The sequence below is a fragment of the Ochlerotatus camptorhynchus genome, unplaced genomic scaffold (genome assembly GCF_037179485.1).
Source record: "Ochlerotatus camptorhynchus isolate MF236.1 unplaced genomic scaffold, CSIRO-AGI_Acam_v1.1 ptg000598l, whole genome shotgun sequence".
In the NCBI taxonomy this organism is placed as follows: domain Eukaryota; kingdom Metazoa; phylum Arthropoda; class Insecta; order Diptera; family Culicidae; genus Ochlerotatus; species Ochlerotatus camptorhynchus.
The window spans coordinates 863173-884641 of record NW_027041078.1 but is presented as its reverse complement, the minus strand read 5'-3'; the positions used below and the strand labels follow the sequence as shown (position 1 = coordinate 884641).

At 36.0% G+C, this 21469-nt stretch overlaps 1 protein-coding gene across 3 annotated transcripts in view; it reads left to right on the top strand.

Annotated features, from left to right (window-relative positions):
• Syt1 (Synaptotagmin 1) overlaps positions 1–21469 on the top strand; it is a 68382-nt gene that overhangs the window by 19859 nt on the left and 27054 nt on the right. For all 3 annotated transcript variants that reach the window (XM_065237247.1, XM_065237246.1, XM_065237245.1), the window contains exon 6: positions 63–239. In XM_065237247.1, the coding sequence (XP_065093319.1) occupies positions 63–239 (177 nt within the window). The remainder of the gene's footprint in view (positions 1–62; positions 240–21469) is intronic.

Sequence of the window (21469 nt, the reverse complement as noted above, 5' to 3'; positions counted from 1 at the left end):
TGTGGTTTCTTCTTGTTTCTTTTTCTTCTTCTTCTTCTTCTTATGGGGTATATTTCCTGCAGAGCCTTCCATATGCCGACGCAATGAACAAGACGCTGGTGTTTGCCATATTCGATTTCGATCGATTCTCCAAGCACGACCAGATCGGAGAAGTCAAGGTACCCCTATGCCAGATCGATTTGGCCCAAACGATCGAAGAGTGGCGAGAGCTGCAGAGCGTCGAGGGTGAAGGCGGTCAGGTACGTGATCAGTTCCCTTCTATAGTCAGGTTTTTGATTTCGTTTTGTTTGAGACAAAGTACAGTTTATATATCACTACAGAACAATCTTAATCTAATATATTTCAACGATTACCACAACTACTACCATTACAAACAACTGTTACTATCACTAACACACAGTCTCAAGATCGCAATCATAATGTACTAACAATGATCTCCGCTGTACGGTAGAGTTACGGCAGGCTTGAATGTGATTGTAAACCAACTTCGATAACAAGCTAAAGAGACACTCTGAGACACAGCTTGAGGAGGCGCGCGTGATTTGCTAATTGTTGTCAAAAAAAAAAAGCAATAGAATTCCGTTTGACTTCAAATTTGATAGTAAAATAACAAAAGGAAATTGTGATTAATTCCAGTAACCTACACCCAGTTCAAATTCAATTCATCTTGATACTATTTGACATTCAAAGGAAATGATTTTACATGGTATTATCTTATAGGCAGTTATACTAGACTTCAGGAGATTTGTTACTTTTTTTCGATATCTTATTACATTTCATACTTCATATATTTGCTTACATGTTAGTATATTTTCCTTTCTATTTGACGTGGAAGTATAGACTAAGAATAATTATCTACAAAAAAAATACATCTCTAATATTCATTCATATTATTATATACTACTCTTGATTTTGGTCTCCAAACGGCTTTAAACTGTTGTTTTCGGTTGTTTTGTTTCGTACAACACACGTATTCTTTTGATTGGAAACAAGCTCTAGTACTACTAATAACCGGTTGTTGCGAAGACTCATTATACATTGAATCAAACCAAACAAACCAAAAAGAAAAGCTAAATTGAAAGAGGTGAACAACTAACAAAATTGTAGACAAAATTAAGGTGCATCTACAATTCATTGCAAAGGCTGTCTTCATTCATGTTAATAGAACGAATCTAAAGGTTTTCGTGTATCTCTATATTAATTTTACGTTCGATCAATTGTTTTGACCTAAGCTATTCCTGCTAAGAATCACAACATTTAAATAACGCAATTGAATTGGTGTTTGTGATTTTTTTAAGTTACCTTGTTTTACCTAATACTGTAGTAATTTTTCTGTTGGAAACTTTATTTTACAATGATTTCATCCTACCAGTAAAATCTAATCTCAATATTTTGCAGAATATACCCCTAGGGGAAGTGCACCAGTTATGATGCTAGTTAAAAATTTGGTTCCCTTTTTGGAATGTACCTATGTGATTGGAATGGGTGGGACTAAATACTGGTACCATCGCCTATATGGGATTGTGTCATAACTGGTGCATATGCCATATCTGGTTCTCTTACCCTACATTTCCATACTTTACATTTGAAATACCCTTCGAGATTGTGTATGAAGTTTCTTAAAAATACACTCTTAAAGGAGCATAAATCTCAACTTCCTTATAACATATGTTCAATGATTGCCATGGACATAAACAGAGAGAAAGGGGTGGGAAGTTCAAATGCAGAATGTGTGCAGAATGGGTAAATACGGAATTTTGAATATTTTGGTATGTTTAAAAGAAAATTTATTAACCTTCCCATCAAATTGTCGAAGTCCCCCCGAACTCAAATGTTTGTCTCAGATATTTAAATTTCCTGAAAAAAATCTGCGTTACGTGATTGATGAAAGTTCAGAAACGCTACCGAGCTGAAAGACTGGATTTAGGAAGTGTTTCAGAATTCTTGGAAATGTGTTTCATTGTCAAATATTTGAGATCACGCTCTAAGAAAACTGTTAAAGGTTATGAGGCTTCAATTTTAAATATTCTGAGGTTGCAATTTTTGACGTAGGATTACGTCTTTCGGCAACATATTAGGGTGCAATTTAAAAAAAAAACCAAAATCTACCGCGTTACAAAAAGTGGTCAGGTTTTGATCACTTGTAACCCTGTCAATAGCGGATGGATTTTATTTCTAAACAATCCAATCGATTGGAAATTTATCTACGAATCTGTTAAAATGAACACTTTATCTTTTTTCTACAGTTCACTATTGGAAATCACATAAATGTCCAACTGTTGCAATGATGATCAAAGTTATCATCGATTGCCTGCAAACAATTGGTTTCCCTGACACAGTCGCCGAATATTGAAACCGAGCACGTAATCCTACGTCAAATCTTCGGTCGTGTCTTGGATACAACCTCTTACTTTTTTTCTTAGTGTGGGACATGAGATTTTTTTTTGAAACTTCAGACAGAAAATTGTTTAAATTCCTAAACTTAATGAATTAAGATTTCAAACTATGTGGATGAATGATGATATTCAAGATGATGGACTTTAAAAAAATCCATTAGATTTAAAAAAAAAAAAACGTGAATTCTGGCACTTTGTCGAACAGTGTGAACTTTTGTGGAAATTCCATAGGAAATTTGCTGAGTGGAGATTTTAAAAGGAAATTCTAGGTAATACAGTTCTGAGTAGTCCTGAATAAAATTTCAATGTTGTTTTGAGGAGAATTCCAAGGTAAACAAAAGCGTCCGCTGAGGTAGTTATGAGTAAAAATCTAAGGAAATGCTTATGCAAATTTTAAGGATATTGTGAGGAAAATACAAAACAATTTCTGAAGATAATGTCTTCCTTTTTTCCTCTGTTCGGGGCGCAAATCAACTGCGGCCAGTAATTGTATCTATTGTGGTATACTCCGCGTCCTTAGTTTAGTGCATGTCGTATTACTCCATCACTATTGAGAAATTATGAAATGTTTGGTTTTGATACAGTTCTCATTCTTTTCATTATCGCAAGGAACCGATTCTAATTGTAAGATTCCGCTATCAATACCCTTCGAAGAGTGAGAGCACAATTTCCAAGGAATTCTGAGGAAATTCCAAGGAAATACTAAAGATAATGTAAGGCAATTCCGATTAGAATTTCATTGTTATTTAAGGACAGTACTTAAGGAATGTCAAGGAGTAGCATTCATAGGTAGCTTTGATGAGAATGCGAAAAGAACTATGACTCTGTCAAAAGAGTTTCAAGAAGGAAATTCCGAGAATAATTCCAATGGATACACACGTCGATTATTTAACAGGAGTCAGTATTTTTTTCTAAGTTTTTGAATTGCTGAAAAACTCGGTAAAAATTCAAATGATCGCTATCGGTAAGGAATCATTGATATCGATCTATTATTATATGGGGCTAACAGAACTAAGTCTGTACAAGTTCGGAACACATATTCTCAGTTTTGAATTTTCCACAGAGTTTTTAAACTTTTACCGAACAGTTCCGCAATTCAAAAATCCAGTAAAACCTTATTGACTGGATTAGTCAAACAAACGATGAGGTACACCGGGGCAAGTTGAAACAGTGGGCGTTACTATTAGCGGAAGAGGGTAATCACTGTTAATATTTTTTACAGTATTCTACCCAAGTAAACATTGGCACGTTATTTCGCCTTCTTGTTTATACATATACATCTGAGCAACGGCTATACCAGTATTTGCAAGTTCTAATGAGGCCCGTATAAGGCAAAAAAGGGCCACTTATTTGGATTATTGGTTACTTGGGTACATACCTAAATGCATCTTATTACTGTCCATACAAGTACTTACAAACAGCTCAACCTAAATGCATCTTATGACTGTCGAAACAGCTCAAGGTTTGTTTATTTTCATTAGTTATGAAATTTATAACAAGCATTTTTTTTCCAAAGCGCTTTAACTTCTACAAATAGTTGAGTTTTCTGTATTTTCTTCATTTGTTTGCACTAGGGAAGCAAATGAGGGCTAATGATAGTGATTATATAGAAAATCCCGGCACAAATGAGTTTGTCCGAACAATTTAAAGCACTTCATGTACACCGCATGGAGTAAATAAAAATGAGGACAGAGGGGTAAGATGAAATTGTAAACATCACATTATCAATACAAAAAATCAGTTAAATTGGTTTGAGATAGACCAAAAAATAGTGGTTGTGTGTGTGTAGATAAAATCCATCTCCCACTACTGACTGGAAGTGCTTTTATGGAAGAAACCTGCCTGCACCTTTTTGTTGATAAAACTGTTTTTACCGTAGATGCAAACATGTTTAGCCCTAGAAATGAAAGTTGATAGCTCTACTGTAAATCCAATGACCCATTTCAAGAATGCCTATTCAACACGTACATTCCGATGTCGTCTTCATATGCAATAATCCCCGCATGAACACATTCACATATCATATGGATATCTGAAGTGTATTCACACTTCCAGAATCATAAAAATACTTCTTTGATACTGGCAGATATTTAGTAATAAAGTTTAAGTTGCAATTCATATGGGTAAACAGAAATAATTATATAGATGGCAAATAAATTTAGCTAAGCGTTCCAAAGCGTTAGTTAGAACAAACCGTACCTCATACCACGAAACAGGAAGAATATGATTCTACATTCAACTCATATCACTGATCACTGTGGCAAACACTAGGGATACGTGGGATTTGAAAATTATCACTTGAAACTCTTTTTAAAACCACTTCTGTGCTTTCAATTTAACTTTTTCTAGATCAAAATTGTAATTATTTTAGTTTTTGCAAGAGTGAAAACGACGCAGCAAAACAAAAACACGACCTTTTCGCAGCGTGGCCTGCTTCGATCTTGATAGTGTTAATTTATTTTTTCAGAGTGCTTTAAGATTCAAATTTGTAGAATCCGTTTCAATTTGCCCCGGTGTAGCTTATTTTAGAAGACATTCATGGAATCCCTAAGAGTATTTCATGGGATTCAAAAGGGAGAGTTACATGGGCATTCTGAGGTGCATTTTAAGTAATTTCAGAATTCAAAGGGAATTTGGAGGATTATTTTCTAGATAATGCTGAGGAGGGTTCCATATAAAATTTCAAGGAGTATGACTAGGGAGGGAGGTATTATTGAGAATTTGCAGTCAATTCCAGAAAATTTCAGACCAGAAATTTCTTTTAAGGTTCTGTGGAATGATTTTTCAAAGCAAATTGCTCCTTAGTTCATTAGATATTATGCCCTCCGCTATTTAGGAATCTGGGTATCCTTGAACAAACTTAAAGAAGTACATGAGATGCGCTCTATAAAACATGTAACATGGACATAGTTTTACTTAAAGAGACTGAGACTGGAATAAAGAGACTATTTTAAAGGTAGTATTAGAACTATCATCGAAATACGATGATAACGGTTTCAAATGTTCTAGACAAATGTTCCTTAAGTAATTTTCTACAAATGATCCTTGTACAAAAATAATGCTATATTCTTATGTTGGCAGTATATGGCCAAAATCGTGAATAATATCCCATTTCATAAAAAAAATCTGCCCCTGAAAAATAAGTCCTGTGCGACAATGTTAACCTCTTAAAACCGCAGGTAATCACAAGAAGCTGTTTTTCCGGGAGTTAGTAGGTGGTAGCTCCATTGCAGAATTAGTGACTATTTCCTGGAAATTTTCGTCCAATATGAGGTCACTTTCACTTGCAATATGCCCTGTATATTTACGCTACTGTTATCAAAATGATAATGGTGCTGCATTCATACTTCAATGTATATCAATCAATCAATGTATAACTAGAAAGATTTCACTGAGTTTTTATTTTAATGGATGAGGAATCCAATCTATCAGTTCACGGCACTGTAGGAGAGCACTCACATAAAAAGTAAACTCCCAGTGGAGCCTGCACCACTATCCAATGCACACTTAAAACGAAACCAGATGAAAAATATCTGAGTTTTCACACTTATATTCACCTCTAGATTTTTTTCACAATTCGATAACATTCATTATTTCATATAAGATGTATAGCGAGGAAAAAACAGCCAGCCGAAAGCAAGCCAAAACGCACGGATATAAGAACAAAACAAAACCATAGAGATTGCTGACATTTGTCGCTACGTAGAGGGACGTCGCATATAAATCATGGCCCACTTTGTAATGGAACGACATCATTTGAGTCTATTTCTGACTTGAATTAAAGGATTTGAAAACTGTTTTCACTTAAGTGCATACTGTTCCTTTTATTTTAAGAAAAAAAATACGAAAGAAATTAATCGTCGTGGTTTCCAAGGAATTCTCGAACTTTTCCCTCAATACGACCCATCAAGTGGCGCACAACGGTCTCTGTCGACTGTTTTTGGCGATTTTATAACACCAATTTTCCATCTAAGCTGACATTTTGATGACAGTACCTTTTACCTTCAGTTTCCTCTTCATAATTGCCCAGTAGTTTTCAATGGGTCTGAACTGGTGACAATTGGGCGGATTGAGGGTTTTCGGAACAAACTGGACTCCGTTGTTATTGTACCATTGATGTACTTCCCGGCTGTAGTGACAACACGCAAAATCCAGCCAAAATTTCATCCGACCATCATGTGACTAGATGAAGGACAGACATTACAACAGACGTTTCTGGAGACATTTGGTTTTGTAAAACTCCGAGTTCATAATTTTCCCAGTGACGAAAACCTTTGTCTTCTGGCCGCAGCTGCAAATTGCCTGCCAGATTATAAATTTTCGTGCGAATCTATCCGCAAAAACAAATTTAAAACTGCCGGGGACACCTCCTCGAGCCTTCGCCTTGTAAAATGTTGGTCCTGGAAGCTGTCCGAAGCCGGTCTTTACATAGGTTTCATCATGCATAAGTATGCACCCATCGGACTTGGTCAGCAGGTTGTCATACAGCTTTCGAGCACGGTGTCCTGCTTGGGGGGCGACCCCGGCGTAGTGGTTAGCATCCATACCTCTCACGCCAAAGTCACGGGTTCAAATCTCACCCCCGGACAAGTCACGAATGATCCAAGAGCGTTAAAGTGACTTTAATAATAATAATAATAATAATAATAAAAATATCCTGCTTGAGTGATCGATTTGCTTGCCTACTGGCGCGGTATGCCTGTGAGCCTTCGCGGTTGCGAATTCGCTGCTCTGTATTATGGGAGGCATCATACTTTTTACTTAAACCGCGATCGGACATACCTCGGTTGCTTCTTAAGCACCTCACGGCCTTTCCATGGAGCTGACGGTTGGCAGTTCTACCATAGAGGTAACTCTAAGACAAGTAGGTCCCGAAGAAACGTGCTCAACTTTTTGGCTTACCTCTGGTACTATCTTCGGTCCCAAGCTTGTCGAATCACCCCTCGAAACATAGGAAAAACCAATAACCCCTTATTTTATCTGTCAAACTTTCAAAGCGAATCAAAACAAACATTGCGTAGTACTAGAATTTCGACTAGAATAGGGTACGTTAATCGTTTGCTTGGGACCAATAGGCTACTAAAGTGGTGAGCCAATTTAAAATCGTTAGTTTCGTATTGATTGTTGGTTCTACTCTGGCGTTTACTTTGAGGCTTCCGATTCGCCGTCAAGGTTTCCCTGTTTATTTAGAGCACGTGCCATACGGTGTTTCTAAGAAAATTTCAGCCACGATGGATTTTCCAGGTGACTACCCACGATTTTTTTTTTCTACGCTCGTCTTGCATGGTGACTGTGTCCAAAACAAGAGCGTTTTATGATCAGAACAAATTCACTGTTATTGTTATTGTTGTTGTCAACAAATAGACGTAAAAAGCTTCCGAAAACGTCCATGTAATAAGCAAATGAGTCTTTTCCATGTTTGTGGGTCATGGTTTACGTAGTGTGAGATCTGATTTCGGTCGCGATTTACCTCTCTTTTTCGAACGTTCCGTCCAAACACATGAAAACGTCGTTGAATTCACTTTGGAATACGGGCGTTTCTTTGGCTTTTGAAAAGAATTGATGTAGATATTCATATGATGCGTTCTCATCAGTGCTGAAAAAAATCATTTCTTCTACACGCTATTTCAGAACTCCCCAAATTTGGGTAGAATACACCCAGATCTGTCAAAACTGAACCTACCCAAAAATGGGTAAACTATGTTGGGAGTGACAAGTTGATAAATTAACAACGTCGATCGGATTCATGTCGATGTTGTTCATTTGTCAACTTGTAACTGCCAACACAGTTTACACATTTTTGGGTAGGTTCAGTTTTGACAGTTGTGGGTGGATTCTACCCAAATTTGGGTAGTTTTGAAATAGCGTGTACACTCAAGTCAGCTAAAAATGATGGCAACCTTAACAGGTACACAGAAATTCAAAACAACCCAAAATTAAGTTCTTTTCACTCATCTCCCATGTTCCGTACGATAAGCCAAATTTGGGTAAACCGGCTCAAAGTAGTTTGCATTTAAGCACGGCAAAAAAAATTACCCATCGCTAAGTTATTTTCAATTTTTTTACCCAAAATTAAGTTCAATTAACTCAAATTTGGGTATATCGCATATTACTCAATTTTGGCTTCTTGTACGGAACTAGACGGTTGAGTCGAATCTTTCGTTGTATTTTTGACAATAATAGCGAGAGGAAATGAAACGGACAGAGGTCAAATAACTCAAATTTGAGTTTAAAAAACCCAAGCGGTGGGTAGTTTTGTTTTTCTGTGAGAACAACTACCTGCATGAATTTGAATTTTGACATAACAGCATCAAGGCAACCTCTGAGTATCGAAGTCAAAATTTATTTTTCTTCATTATCGCCTCTGTTGTTGTCAATCTTAATATTCGTCTTCATCTTAGTGCAAATGCAAAATTATTATTTTCATTTTACACAAATATAGCGCTGAAGAACGTGTCGTTTTGGTTTTTACACACAGATCGATGAAAAATTATTGCCTCATGCTGAATTGATGATGATATCTAGGATTCAGGCTTTGGGTTCGACAATACTCAAAATAATCATTTTGTTCAAAATGAATATGATTATTTTACTTTTGAAGATCACTTCTGATTTTGACAATTTTGGGTTGGATAATCAAGCACTGGTGAACATAAAAAACGCCTATTCATTGATGTAATATGAACTCGTTTGTTAATTTCGCTCGGAGACAACTGGTTTCTTTTTGTCTCTGACGTGTTTTTCTTCTCTCACGGAAAAAAAAAACCGTGCAAAAACTATTTCATTATGGGCGACGCAGTTGACTGTTAAAATACAAGAAAATAGATTCCCTGTCGTAAAAATTCTGTCGTTTCTATACGTTCGCCCGACCAATCGGGCGCTGGTTCACATTTGACAGAAAATTGGTTCATGAAAGGCCCCCTATTGTCTCCTCTTCAACTTAGCTCGTACGTAACAGTGAAGATTTTCAAAACAAACGCAATTTATCTACACTGGGTTGAAGCGATTGTGATAGTCAATGATAAAAACAGGTACTGGTTCTTATAGACTTTGATTTGTAGCTTTTGAATTAAGCTATCTTGTCATTGGAGGCGAACCAGCCCCAGGCTGAAAGCCTCCCTAATAAAGATAAATTAATTAATTAATTATCTTGTCATACGTATGATTGATTGGGTCACGCCAAAATCATGGATTTATTTGATGTTTCTGCTCGATATGAGGAAAATGAGCGAAGTAGTTCCAAAGATGAATACTAAGATGAAACTGTCGGAATAAAAACTTTCTATTTTAGTGTCTTCTTTCACGGTCCCTTTCATCCAATGAGAACCCCCCGTATTCAAGGTAATTTTGTGGTTTTGCTGCCCCCTCGAAAGAGATGAAATTTTGCGCTCATTTTTATCCAGGAGACTGGCAACCCCATATCAATCCTAAACGTTTGACAGTAGGCAAGATCACGGGCCTTATTTAAATACAGCCCGCCTGACGTATACATGGTGGAAAGGGACGGAAAATCTTGTAGTAAGCAGAGAGACAAGAGCAGATGATAGCATCAAAAACATGGCCGCCAGCCAGACCCCTGTTTTTATCAAAACAATCACACCAAAATCAGAGATGTCCCATTTTTTAATTACTCGATTAACAACTAATCGGTTATTTTTTGTTCGCTGTGCTGCCATTTTTCCACCAATGAGAGTGCAGCACATGTTTGAAACGATCGGTGATGATCCTGTGGAGATGTTAATGCTTATATCGGCATGATATAGCCGATTATAAATAGTTTACTTTTCGGTTCGTTAATCGATTAAACGATTATTCGAATGAAAATCGGACATCACTAGATGAATGTGAAACGTCATTTCAAATATAAGGCCGTTCATAAATAATGATACAATTTGAAAGGGACCGGGGCTAATCACAAATTACGTCTCCATGGTAACTGAATTAAACACGAGTGTTCACCGGTTGGTAGTTCTCTTCATCGGGAAAAATTTCTCCCATACTGAAATATTTTCCTGATGAAAAAAAATCAATGATACGATCGCACTTACCCTTTCAGTTCTTGCGGCAACCTTTGTAACACAAGCACTCGCGCAAATATGTTATTTTCACCTAGAGGGCACTTCTTGAAACCTGATACTCTCCAAAAACTTCTTCAAGTATTGGCCTATTGGACATATTTATTAAGTTTCATGAAACATGTTTAGTTTCACGTTGAGGGAGTTTCAAAGTCAGTAGATCTTAATTTTTTCTCGTGTTGTACTGTGTACAACAGCGCGAGTACTGAAAGGTTAACGACAGAGCCTACTGTGATCTTCCACTTGTTTACAAGGTGCCATAAAAAAATAAATACAAAAAGAAAAAAATCAAAAAAAAATCATTGGTAGACTTAAAACTTTGCATTTGTTCTTTTTTGGTAGGAAGCGGTTAGCGTTCAAAACGACAAATAAATTCAGTGCTAACATTTGAAAACGGCGCAAAAGCCATTTGTAAACAAATGTTTTGTGGGCCCTTTACTCGCTACCCGAAGAACGCCCACGCAAACCAACAGCATCGTCAGGAAGGCGAAAATTTCCCCTACCCGATGTTGCTGTTGTGTCGCGTGGGTGTACTTCAAGTAGTGAGTAAAGGGCCCACAAACCATTTGTTTACAAATGGCTTTTGTGCCGTTTTCAAATGTTAGCACTGAATTGACGACAAATAAAAACGATAGTCAGCAAACTGTTAAATCAAAGTTGCTCGCTAACTACTTTTAATAGTTGAAACTTTCAAAATGAATTGTGCTTCTGTCAAATTAAAAGCGGAACTATGTTAAAATTAAAGGCGGAATATGTTTAATTTCAAGCAAATTTTCGACTTGAAAATATAACATAGTTAAAATGACATATGCGCCTTTTTGAATTTAAAATATGAAATTTTCAAAACAAAAACAATTCTTTTCAAAATAATAAAATTTATTTACTCGTAATACATATTAAATTATTGTTTATATTAATACTAAATTGATGTAAACAGTATAAAAAGGTTTAGAAATATGTGTTAATGCTATCGATGGTAATGCCTTTCTTTCATCTAGGCCTCGGTGTTGGAGCTGTCCTCACTTTGAGGGGAACCGCGATCTTCAAGTGCGATAGCAATAGGCATATGCTGATGTCGTTACACGGATAGATACAGAAGAAGGCGACCCTAAAAATTGCAACTGATGGCATCGTTCTTAACTTGGGTTCTGCAAAAATATTCGGAGCATTGTTCAATGGTATTCTCAAAATAGTACTTACAAAAACATTTTTACATCGTTTGGAACAGCTCATCAATGTCATTCCTGCGTAGATCTTGTGATACAGGTTATAGAAGTTTTCTGCCTCTTTGTCTGAGTCTGAGTGACGTCATGTTAAATTTAGCGGCAAAAGAAGACACAGTGTTGCCAAAAACTTTGTTATGAATTGGTATTTTCGACAGCTGAACATATTTTATTTAAAAATAAACGCTTTTAAAAAAAGCAAACCTTAGACACAAGTAGCACACACGGCATTCATTGTATAGCTCTTCTTTATGTCATGAAATTTTGAGTTACTGAAATCAAATCAAAATAGGCGGAGCAATATTCCCTGTTTTACTTTGAGCGTGTAGTGTTGTTCAGTGTGCAGTGAGAAAATGTCCTTTTCTGTCTGAAACCTTGGTTAATGGTATCTTCCCATATGGATTTAAGGATACATATGGCATATGGCGGTGTTCCATTGAATAAGATAGCTAGAAACGACAGTTTGTCAGAAATTACTTTACGCAAGATTTCAATACCTCCTTCTGTATTCTTGTTCAATTGTAACAAAAGCATCGTCAAACTGCTTGGCTCCCAATGACAGTTCCTACCAGCTTGTGTCTGGCTCCTTTTGACGGTTATATGTTTCGAGTCTGGGTCTTCCTCCCAGGTTAAAACTACGAAATTCGGGGATCGTTTAATTTGATGTGGCAATATTTGTATCAATACCATTTTTGTTTTTGTGTGTGTAGTGATGTAAACATCGATGCATGTAAACTTAAATTTTCATGAAAAATAGCAACTTGCTAGAAATGTTGCTTACAAAGATGGAGTATTGCATTTGGAATATTACATGATATGTCTCATAAATTTATTTTTATGGTTTAAACTTGTATGATGTATGACGGTCCATTTATTTGCATCAGATTAACATAAATTCGCACTACTTTTTTGAACTGTGCAGCTCCAAAATTTCGTGTAGGTTTGTGTCTCGGGTTTAATGGGAATATTTAATTGAATCTCACATCATAAGTTGTGTCTGGGTTCAATCCCAGCCGATGTCTGAGGTGATAAAATCTTTGGTTACGTCTTCCTTCAGAAGGGAAGTAAAGCCGTTGATTCCGGCCCATGTGTTGATGGTTGCGATTCTACCGAGATGTGGCAGCCAATGCTGCAAAATCTCGACAATGCACGGTGATATTGAAAATTCTGCTTTGGTCACTCATTTGAGCTAACAGTCACAGTCAAGGCAAACCATATCAATTGTCAATGACAATGCTGTCAGTGACGAACATGTGTAGGTTTTTTAATTAACTAAATTTGAAATGAAATTTAATGACTTGCGTAACACAATTACAGGGAGCCGTTAATTTGAACAAGCACCTACGTCCTGAACTGCTACGATAACAATAATGTGACACAGAATATTCAAAATTACACTTTTTGTTACCAGGTGAATCATTGACGAAAAAATGAATGAGATTTTGACGAAGATTTTTTTCAGGATCAAGTCTGTCAGTGACTATATGACGAACAATATTGTCAATATCGCGCGAAAGTCTGTCAATGACAATGAAAAACCTCAGCACTGGTGGCAGCTTGTCTCCCTGGCATTCCGTCAATGGCTGGTAATCGATGTCCGTCGGTGATTGGCGGTCGATTTCGAAACAGAGACTGCCGTTAAATAAAGGAATCATGAACATTAGTTTGTGATTTTTACAAGTGCTGTGCATTGAAATCAAAATCATACATTGTTATTTTTACAATTTCTTATAAAATGTTTTTATGCAAAAAAAAATTGTATTGATATCAAAATCTTTTAAGGCATGGGCAATAATAAATACATAGAAACAAATTGGAGTAAACCTCAAAAATATCAAATATTGCATTTAACAAATCCGATGTTTTATATATTGGTATTAAACATATTTTTCTATTTTTTTCAAATTATCAAAATAAATAATTTTCAAAAATTTTAAAACATTTTCTTCTAATATTCTGCAATTTACTTATATGAAAAGGTGAAAAAGCCTGCGACTAAAATTAATTATGTTTGGTAATTTTCAGCCATTTCCTCCAAACAACTAATTCCTGTCTGATTACCTTTTGATCTAAAAAGCTAAGATTTATTCTGGATTGCCAATTTATGCATTCAATCGGTCGTTAACAGAACTTCAGCAAAGGCGCCACTTGCAATGAATTCAAGATGCAGCAATTAAAAGCGAGAGAATCAACAGAATTTGATCAAACAACTACATTTCACTATTTTCGATCTGTAAACAAAAAATAATAATAACAAACAACAATGTTTAGTTCTTTCTTTGTGGTCTGATATTACTTTATTTTCAAAAACTAATTTAATTGACGTAAGTTATTTTTTTCTTTTTCCTCAAATTTTTCTCTGCTGTGCTTACGCCTGTGAATGGTTGTGTCTTCATCAAAAAAAATATATCTAAAAATATTTTATATGCATGTAACTGCTTCAAAACAAACTATAAAAATCGATTAAACCATTACACGTAAGTATCGTTTTCATAAGGAAAATATTTTAAAGCCTACATTATCCAAGTTAAAGTGCCGCTGTATATTGTTTGACTGTATTGGCTTTTTTGTATAGCTTTTATGTAACTATGTACAACTGTATTTACTGCAAATTATCATACCAAATTGCTGTGGATTGTCTACTAACCAAATAAGATTACACCGTTTTTGTTTTTTATTTCTCTATTTGATTTTTTAACAAAAAAATAAATAAAACAACAGCCACAACAAATTCAACAAAAAAAGACATACAAAGATAGCAAACATTACCGCGCACACTCAAAACTTTTTTTTTTTTTCCTTTTGATGGCAAGATAATTTCTCTTACCCATTTATAAGCGGACTCCCCCACTACACTAGTTGCTAAATGGTTGTGAAGTGATAAGATTCTTAAAACGAAGGTTAGCTTCTTACTACTACGATATATTTATCTCCTTTTCTTTCAACTACAATGCTATTTCTACTATTGAACATATTTTATGAAGACTCATCTGATTTCAGCGTTACTAAATTTTTCACTATTTTACTATCGTTTTTAGGCACTCGAAAGTTGCAAATAGTGATTATTTAGCAGTAACCTTTTTCAGAATTTACTCTTTTATTTGCGATTTCTTGGTTACAGTATTGAATAGAAACGAAAAATTCTGTATTCTTTAACACTGAAGTTTTTTCTGATCACATACTTTAAAGTAGTTCAGTTTATTTCAGTAGATTCGCATTGGAAAATTATCGTTTAGATTATATTTGAGCTTGAAACTCTCAATTGGACACTCCTAACAAAAAAGTATTTGCACAAAGTTTCGTTTATGCTTTGTTTACTCTATTTATATTAGAGACGGAAAATTCTATAATTTCTCAATTGGTTCCTTCTGTGAACTGTCATCAACAACAACAACAACAACATCTCACAGAAGAAAAAAAAAACTCAACAACTTTTCACCAAGAAACTCATTGAATACAAATGTATACTCTCGTTCAGTTGATCATGTTAAGCTTTAAACGTAGTTTTGTAAGAGTTACTCATTCATTATATAGTTGTGCTTATAGATGTAGAACACTGAAAATTTGATTTAGTTGAATGGTTCCTTTTATCTTTTGAAATGTATGGTTTGGCTTCCAAGTTGACCATTGAATCCAGTTTGTTCAAGTGGTTTCTTTCTGTAACATTTGTGTACTATTCTATTTTGTACAAAATCAAAATTTTCCGGCTTGTGTTTGATGTATTTAGTTTATGAGTTTCCTGTACTACAATTCGAACCACCCATCTCAGTGCCTTTTACCCTAGTTTCCAAATTACCACCGAAATCACATACGAATCACGCCGAGTTGTTTTTCAATGTACAAACGGTTTTGCACAGTCGGTTCATTCGATATACATAGTGTAGTTAGATTTGTACAACTGCTTTTTTCTCCACAACGCTTTTTCCTTCCCTTACTTAGAGCTTGATACAAAAAATGCTGGTAGTTCTTTATCACTCGATCAATCCGTAGTCAGTAGAAGTAACGAATCAAGATTCGAATTTTGAAAAGAAAACTTTTTCCAACATGTGTACATATCTTTGTTTCGTTTCCTTGTAAATCTAAATCGATCATTACATCCATCTGCAGAAAAGTGGCCCTAAACCAATTTATACCTAAGAACAAAGTTTGAACAGAAAACATTTGTGTTGTATGACTCCAGTTAGCTGGTAGTTCCAGCTTATTAAAATAGGACCCACCAAAACGTCCACAAATATTTGCCATTAATGATTTTACACCCTTTCCCTCCTGGAGGTAGCCATCACCGAAATTTCGAGTTTACCAGGAATATATTTGGAAAAATGCTACCCATCTAGCAGCATATGTGATGAAGTGACATAGGTTAAAATATAATTTATGAGGAGGGATTGAAAGTATGAGAAGCTGAAATCTCATGCAATTCTTATCAATTAGCATTGAAATATAACAAAAATTAAACAGGTCAAATACGAGGGTTTGTTCGTTTCTTGAATAAACGCCTACCGTTGGAAACCTTGTGTTTGTGTCCATTATTATTAATCATAGCGAATAATCCACACCCCACCAAATAGTAGCGCTAATAATCCAAATAAAAATACCAAACAGCCCTGAGTTTTAGAGTTACTTCTTATTATTTGCTGACATTAGATGAATGTAGAGTTTATCCACGTGTACAATACTAGCATATTGTTTGATTAGCAAATTTTGTAAAATGCTCTGTGTTTGTGATTTGCTAAACATATAAAAGACAGCAAGTTATCCACTACTTACCAATATCCCCCCTAAGTGTTGGAGTTTAAGCGTGTGTACAACCGTTAGTTGATGCTACTACTACTACTATTACTCTTACTCTTGTTGATTACTACTTATACGCATTCGAATTCAATGAATGGTGTTTTCGACGGGTTTTGTTTGCAGAGACAGTCTCCATTCTCTAAAAACTGCAATAATGCAGCAAAAATACAATGTATTTTACGGGTTTTCAAGTCAAGCCTCCCCCTTTCACCAATTTCCAATCTAGTTTTCCTTGATCCCAGCTACTACGCTCGTATTTGTTTGTATTTTTTGTCAGACGATGGGACATTTTCTATATTATTGACGCGGATGTTTTTTGATGAACTTAAGCTGATGATTGTAGACACAGTTTTAAACAAATCTTGAAGTATTTTAACTTTTGACGGATGCATATCTATTGAAACTTCCCGTATAATGGTTCATGTTACCCCAGTTTAGGTTACAATAATCTTTTCAAAAATTAAAATGGGATTGGCAGTCTAAATCAACGCTGATGAAATAATATTAAACTTTTGACCTTTATACAACTTCTATTGTTTTACATTTTTAGTAATGTTTTGTATTTCAATCAAGGAAAAGTTACCAATAGACTCCGTAATTTGAAAAGACTCTTGAAACCTAGGTTTATCTAAACTTCAGGGAAATCATTCCTAGGATGGGTTATGTTTATGTTTTAGTGAAATCACTCTCAAAGACTGATTCTTAAATAACAGTCTGAATAAAATTTATTTGTGTACAAGTAATTGGCCATTTTTAACCAAATATTTAACTATAGGGGAAATGGCTCTTATGTTGGCTTATGGATCTAAGATTGGACCTATTGCTAAAAGTCTGCTATTTATCAATTTTATCTAGATGAACGCATCATTGGGATGGTACCAATGGATATCTTTGGTCGCTATTGAAAATTTAGTAGATTGCTGAATTTATGTATGGGCCCAAATTAGGGACATTTAGGCCGACATTACATACATTTCCCCTATATGGTAATTTTTGAGATCATGCACTAATAGACTAATAGACCGATCAATATTTGAGCAAAGATATAGCCTTTGCTTGTTCGAAAAATAGCGAATTTTGTTAAATCTGACTTAGCTCAGTTGGTAACAGTAGGTCGGTTCCTGTTGCTTTAACTTCTCTGGGTGTAGAGAATTATTGTGCCTACCACACAATATAAACAATCATTCCAGTAGTTTAAAATGCTGTTTCCTACCACTCGAACTTTACCGTGGAACAATATTTCGATATTTTTTTTTTCATCTAGAGCCTCGAGAAAAAAAGGTTTTATTTATGCTAAGCTTGAAAAATCTGGAATATGTTGCTTCATTTTATTAAAATCGCTGGTAGAAGGGCGTTCCAAAACTGCTCGATAATATGATCAATTCAGGCATAACATTTGATAACGGCCCAAAAGCATTTGTAAACAAACTTTCTAAGGCCCTTTACACGCGAACCAAAGTACGCCCACGCAAACCAACAACATCATCGGATAGACAACTATCACCTTTCCGAAAGTAGTTTGTGCCGTTATCAAATGTTATGCCTGAATTAACAACTCAGGGGAAACCTGTCAGAATGGTCTAACTCAAAACGTAAACAAGGACTTGGGTCGTCGGTTTCTTACGAATGACAACACACCCACCCAAACTAACTAAATCATCTGACAGAGCAATGTTTGTTCTATGAGCTGGTGCAGTCTTGTAAGCGGTCACGGTAGTCGACACATTTTCTGTGATAATCGACTGTCTTTGCCTCCGAAACTTACAAGCTATCATAGTACAGTACCAAACTCAAATGTCATTTAACATGCTCTGTCATACGACACTGTCGCCGAATACCGTCACGAATGTATGTATTTTAGTTTTTCTCATAATAAGAGCTGCTGATGTTGTGCTTGTGTGAATTCTGAAAATAGCAAGCAATGATGTCCTAGAAATAACACTTCTGATCATAAATGGTTTAATTTACACCAAATTGAGGAATTAGAACCAAATCACACATGTCACATGATAGTTATTTGGAAATTTTCTTTTTGCTCGAATGTTATTCTACCGGTTGTGTTGTGTGAGAGAGACGACGGTAGAGCATGAGTGTACGATTTCAAACAGACTGTCGCGCACGACAAAGAAGCGAGTGTCGTAAAAAACGTCAACTGTTTCAACCCATGAGCTGGTGTAGTCAGATTCCGTGGGTGTGTGGCCATTTAAGAGAAATCGACGTTCAAAGTCATTGTTGACGTTTCGAGTTATACCCTTCTGACATGTTTCCCCTAAACTGTCCCCTGGTGCAATGAAGTTGAGAACAGGTTTTAAGATCCAGTTGGAACGTAATAGCGAAAGAAGTAAATAAATATTGCAATTCCCTGCAAAGTGCCGTTCTACCCATCACTATAATTCGGCTGTTCGCCAATCGAGCTGATTGTTTGTATTCGATTAGTGTTGACTAGAGAGGGTCTAGTATAAGAGAGGAGCGGATTCAAAACAAACTACCTTGGCTACCTATACCTAGGTGAATTCTAGCAACACTGCCAATGCAATCAAGATAGGCGCTGCTCGATTGGCTCTGGTTTTGACAGTACACACTCAATCTTGCTCGGTAACAACGGCATTTACTTTTGCTGATATCTCTGCAAAATATATGTTTGTTAGCTGATATTTCAGCAAATAGTTATTTGTAAGCTGATTCTCGGCGATTGTTTAACTGAATCTCAGCAAAATAAATTGCAGAACTACTCGGCTGTTGGAATCTCGGCGAAAAAATTGAAGTGTGTACATTTGGCTCAAAACCAGCCAGACTGCTCCTCTCTTATACTAAACCCTCTCTAGTGTTGACCCTGTTATAGCTAGTGAGTGGTTGCAACCCTTTCCTAAACTAATGGCTTTCAGATCGATTGATTAGAAAACCAATTAATTGACGCGGTGGGTAGAGCTTGTTACCTATCGCGCTTTTCGGGGGATAACTGTACACACTTAATCTAGCTCGGTAAAATCTCCAACAGCCGATTATCTCGTCATTTACTTTTGCTGATATATCTGTAAAATATCTGTTTGTTAGCTGATATCTCAGCAAAATGATATTTGTTAACTGAGTCTCGGCAATTGTTTTACTGGACCTCAGCAAAATAAATTGCAGAACTAATCGGCTGTTGGAATCTCGGCGAAAAAAATTAAGTGTGTAGATGAAACGCTAAAAGTTTGTCAAAATTAGCCGTCAATCATTTCTGATGACTGCAAGACGCTGGAATCAGTGCACAGAACAGTCAGGTTCAATGAGTCATTTTCATATGAATTTGAACTGCCATCTGTCTCATCATGCCTCTTGAGAGTCTGAATGATTTAGAGGTAAACGAGTCACTGACAGCCGAACACACAGTCAGTAGCTCAGTCAGCACGTTTATTCTTCCGTGATGGTACCCAATCCTTGTATGGAATGACTGAGCGTACATTTTCTATGGAAAAATGCCTCAATTACATGCTGTGTGAGCGAAGGCAAGGGTTTGGTATAGACGGTCTGCACAGAGCAATGCATTGAATAGTGCTGTGCTTTCACACTCAGCATAGACAGTCAATAATTTCACGCTCTGGGCTGGAATATGGGAGTTAGAAGGTGATTGCTTTACCAAATATCCCATTTCAAGACACATCACTTCCGAAACTATGCCAGCATAGGATATTGCATTATCTGTGTTGATTATGGTGGTTCAACATATCGATTTTGCTCCACCATGCTCAATCAATTTCAAATCAGGTCCTGATAATTCTCCCAACATCATACTTCACTGGCCCTTTTATATAGTTTATATGGGAATTACCACTTAGAACTTTTTGTTGAAAAGCATGATGTTCTACAAACATGCTCCATCAACTGCTCAGCAGGCAACATAGGCCTTAAAACTCGTGAATTTATTGCTTCATTTTCTCGTAGAAGGACGTTCAAAAACTGCTGGACTAAGTGATTAATTCCCAATATAACGTACTTAAGGCACATTATTAATTATCGGAAATATTATTGGAAATTTTCACAAGAAACTAATCCCTTAGTCGAGCAGTTTTGGGCTGTCCTTCTACTTGAGATTTCAAGAAGAGAATGCAGTTAATTTAAGATTTTTATGCCTAGCATAAATAAAACACTTATTCTCGAAATTCTAGAGAAAAAAAACTTCTTAATATTGAATCGTAGTAAAGTTTGAGTGGCAGGAAAAGCCATTTTAAACTACTCGAATGATGTGATACTTTGACGCAGCAAAACACGAACACATCATTTTTGCGGTACCGCCTACTTCAATCTTTTTGGTGTGTACTTAAATGAAAAATGTACAGACTATAGAGGGTTTAGTATAAGAGAGGAGCGGACTGGCTGGGTTTGAGCCAAACGAACTGTCACAGCCGGAGCCAATCGAGCAGCGCCTATCTCGATTGCATTGGCAGTGTTGCTAGAATCAACCTAGGCATAGGTTGCCAAGGCAGTTTGTTTTGAATCCACTCCTCTCTTATACTAGACCCTCTCTAGTACAGACAACTCTTTGGTGCAAGCCATGTAAATATTAAATAAATTAAATTTTATCTTATTTGACAGAACCTAGGTAATCATGACGTTTGATTATTTCAAACATTTTTAATGACTGCTGTCATGATTATTGAGATTTATCAAATCATGTAAATATTTACTAGGAGTAGGATTACAGTATCGCCTCGTTAATCCGACACTCTATACAACATTTATTTAGTGTGAAAACGGATAGCTGATACGCCGTAGATCAACTGCAAAGGGAATAAAAATCATCGTTTTTTCCTTATTTGAAATCATTCTGGAAAGTTCTGGATTTTCTAGACTGACATTTTTCTTGTCTACCGCCAGGCCAATTGATTTCTGAAACCACACACTTAAATATTTTCGCCGAGATTCCAACAGCCGAGTAATTCTGCAATTTATTTTACTGAGATTCAGTAAAACAATTGCCGAGACTCAGCTAACAAATAATATT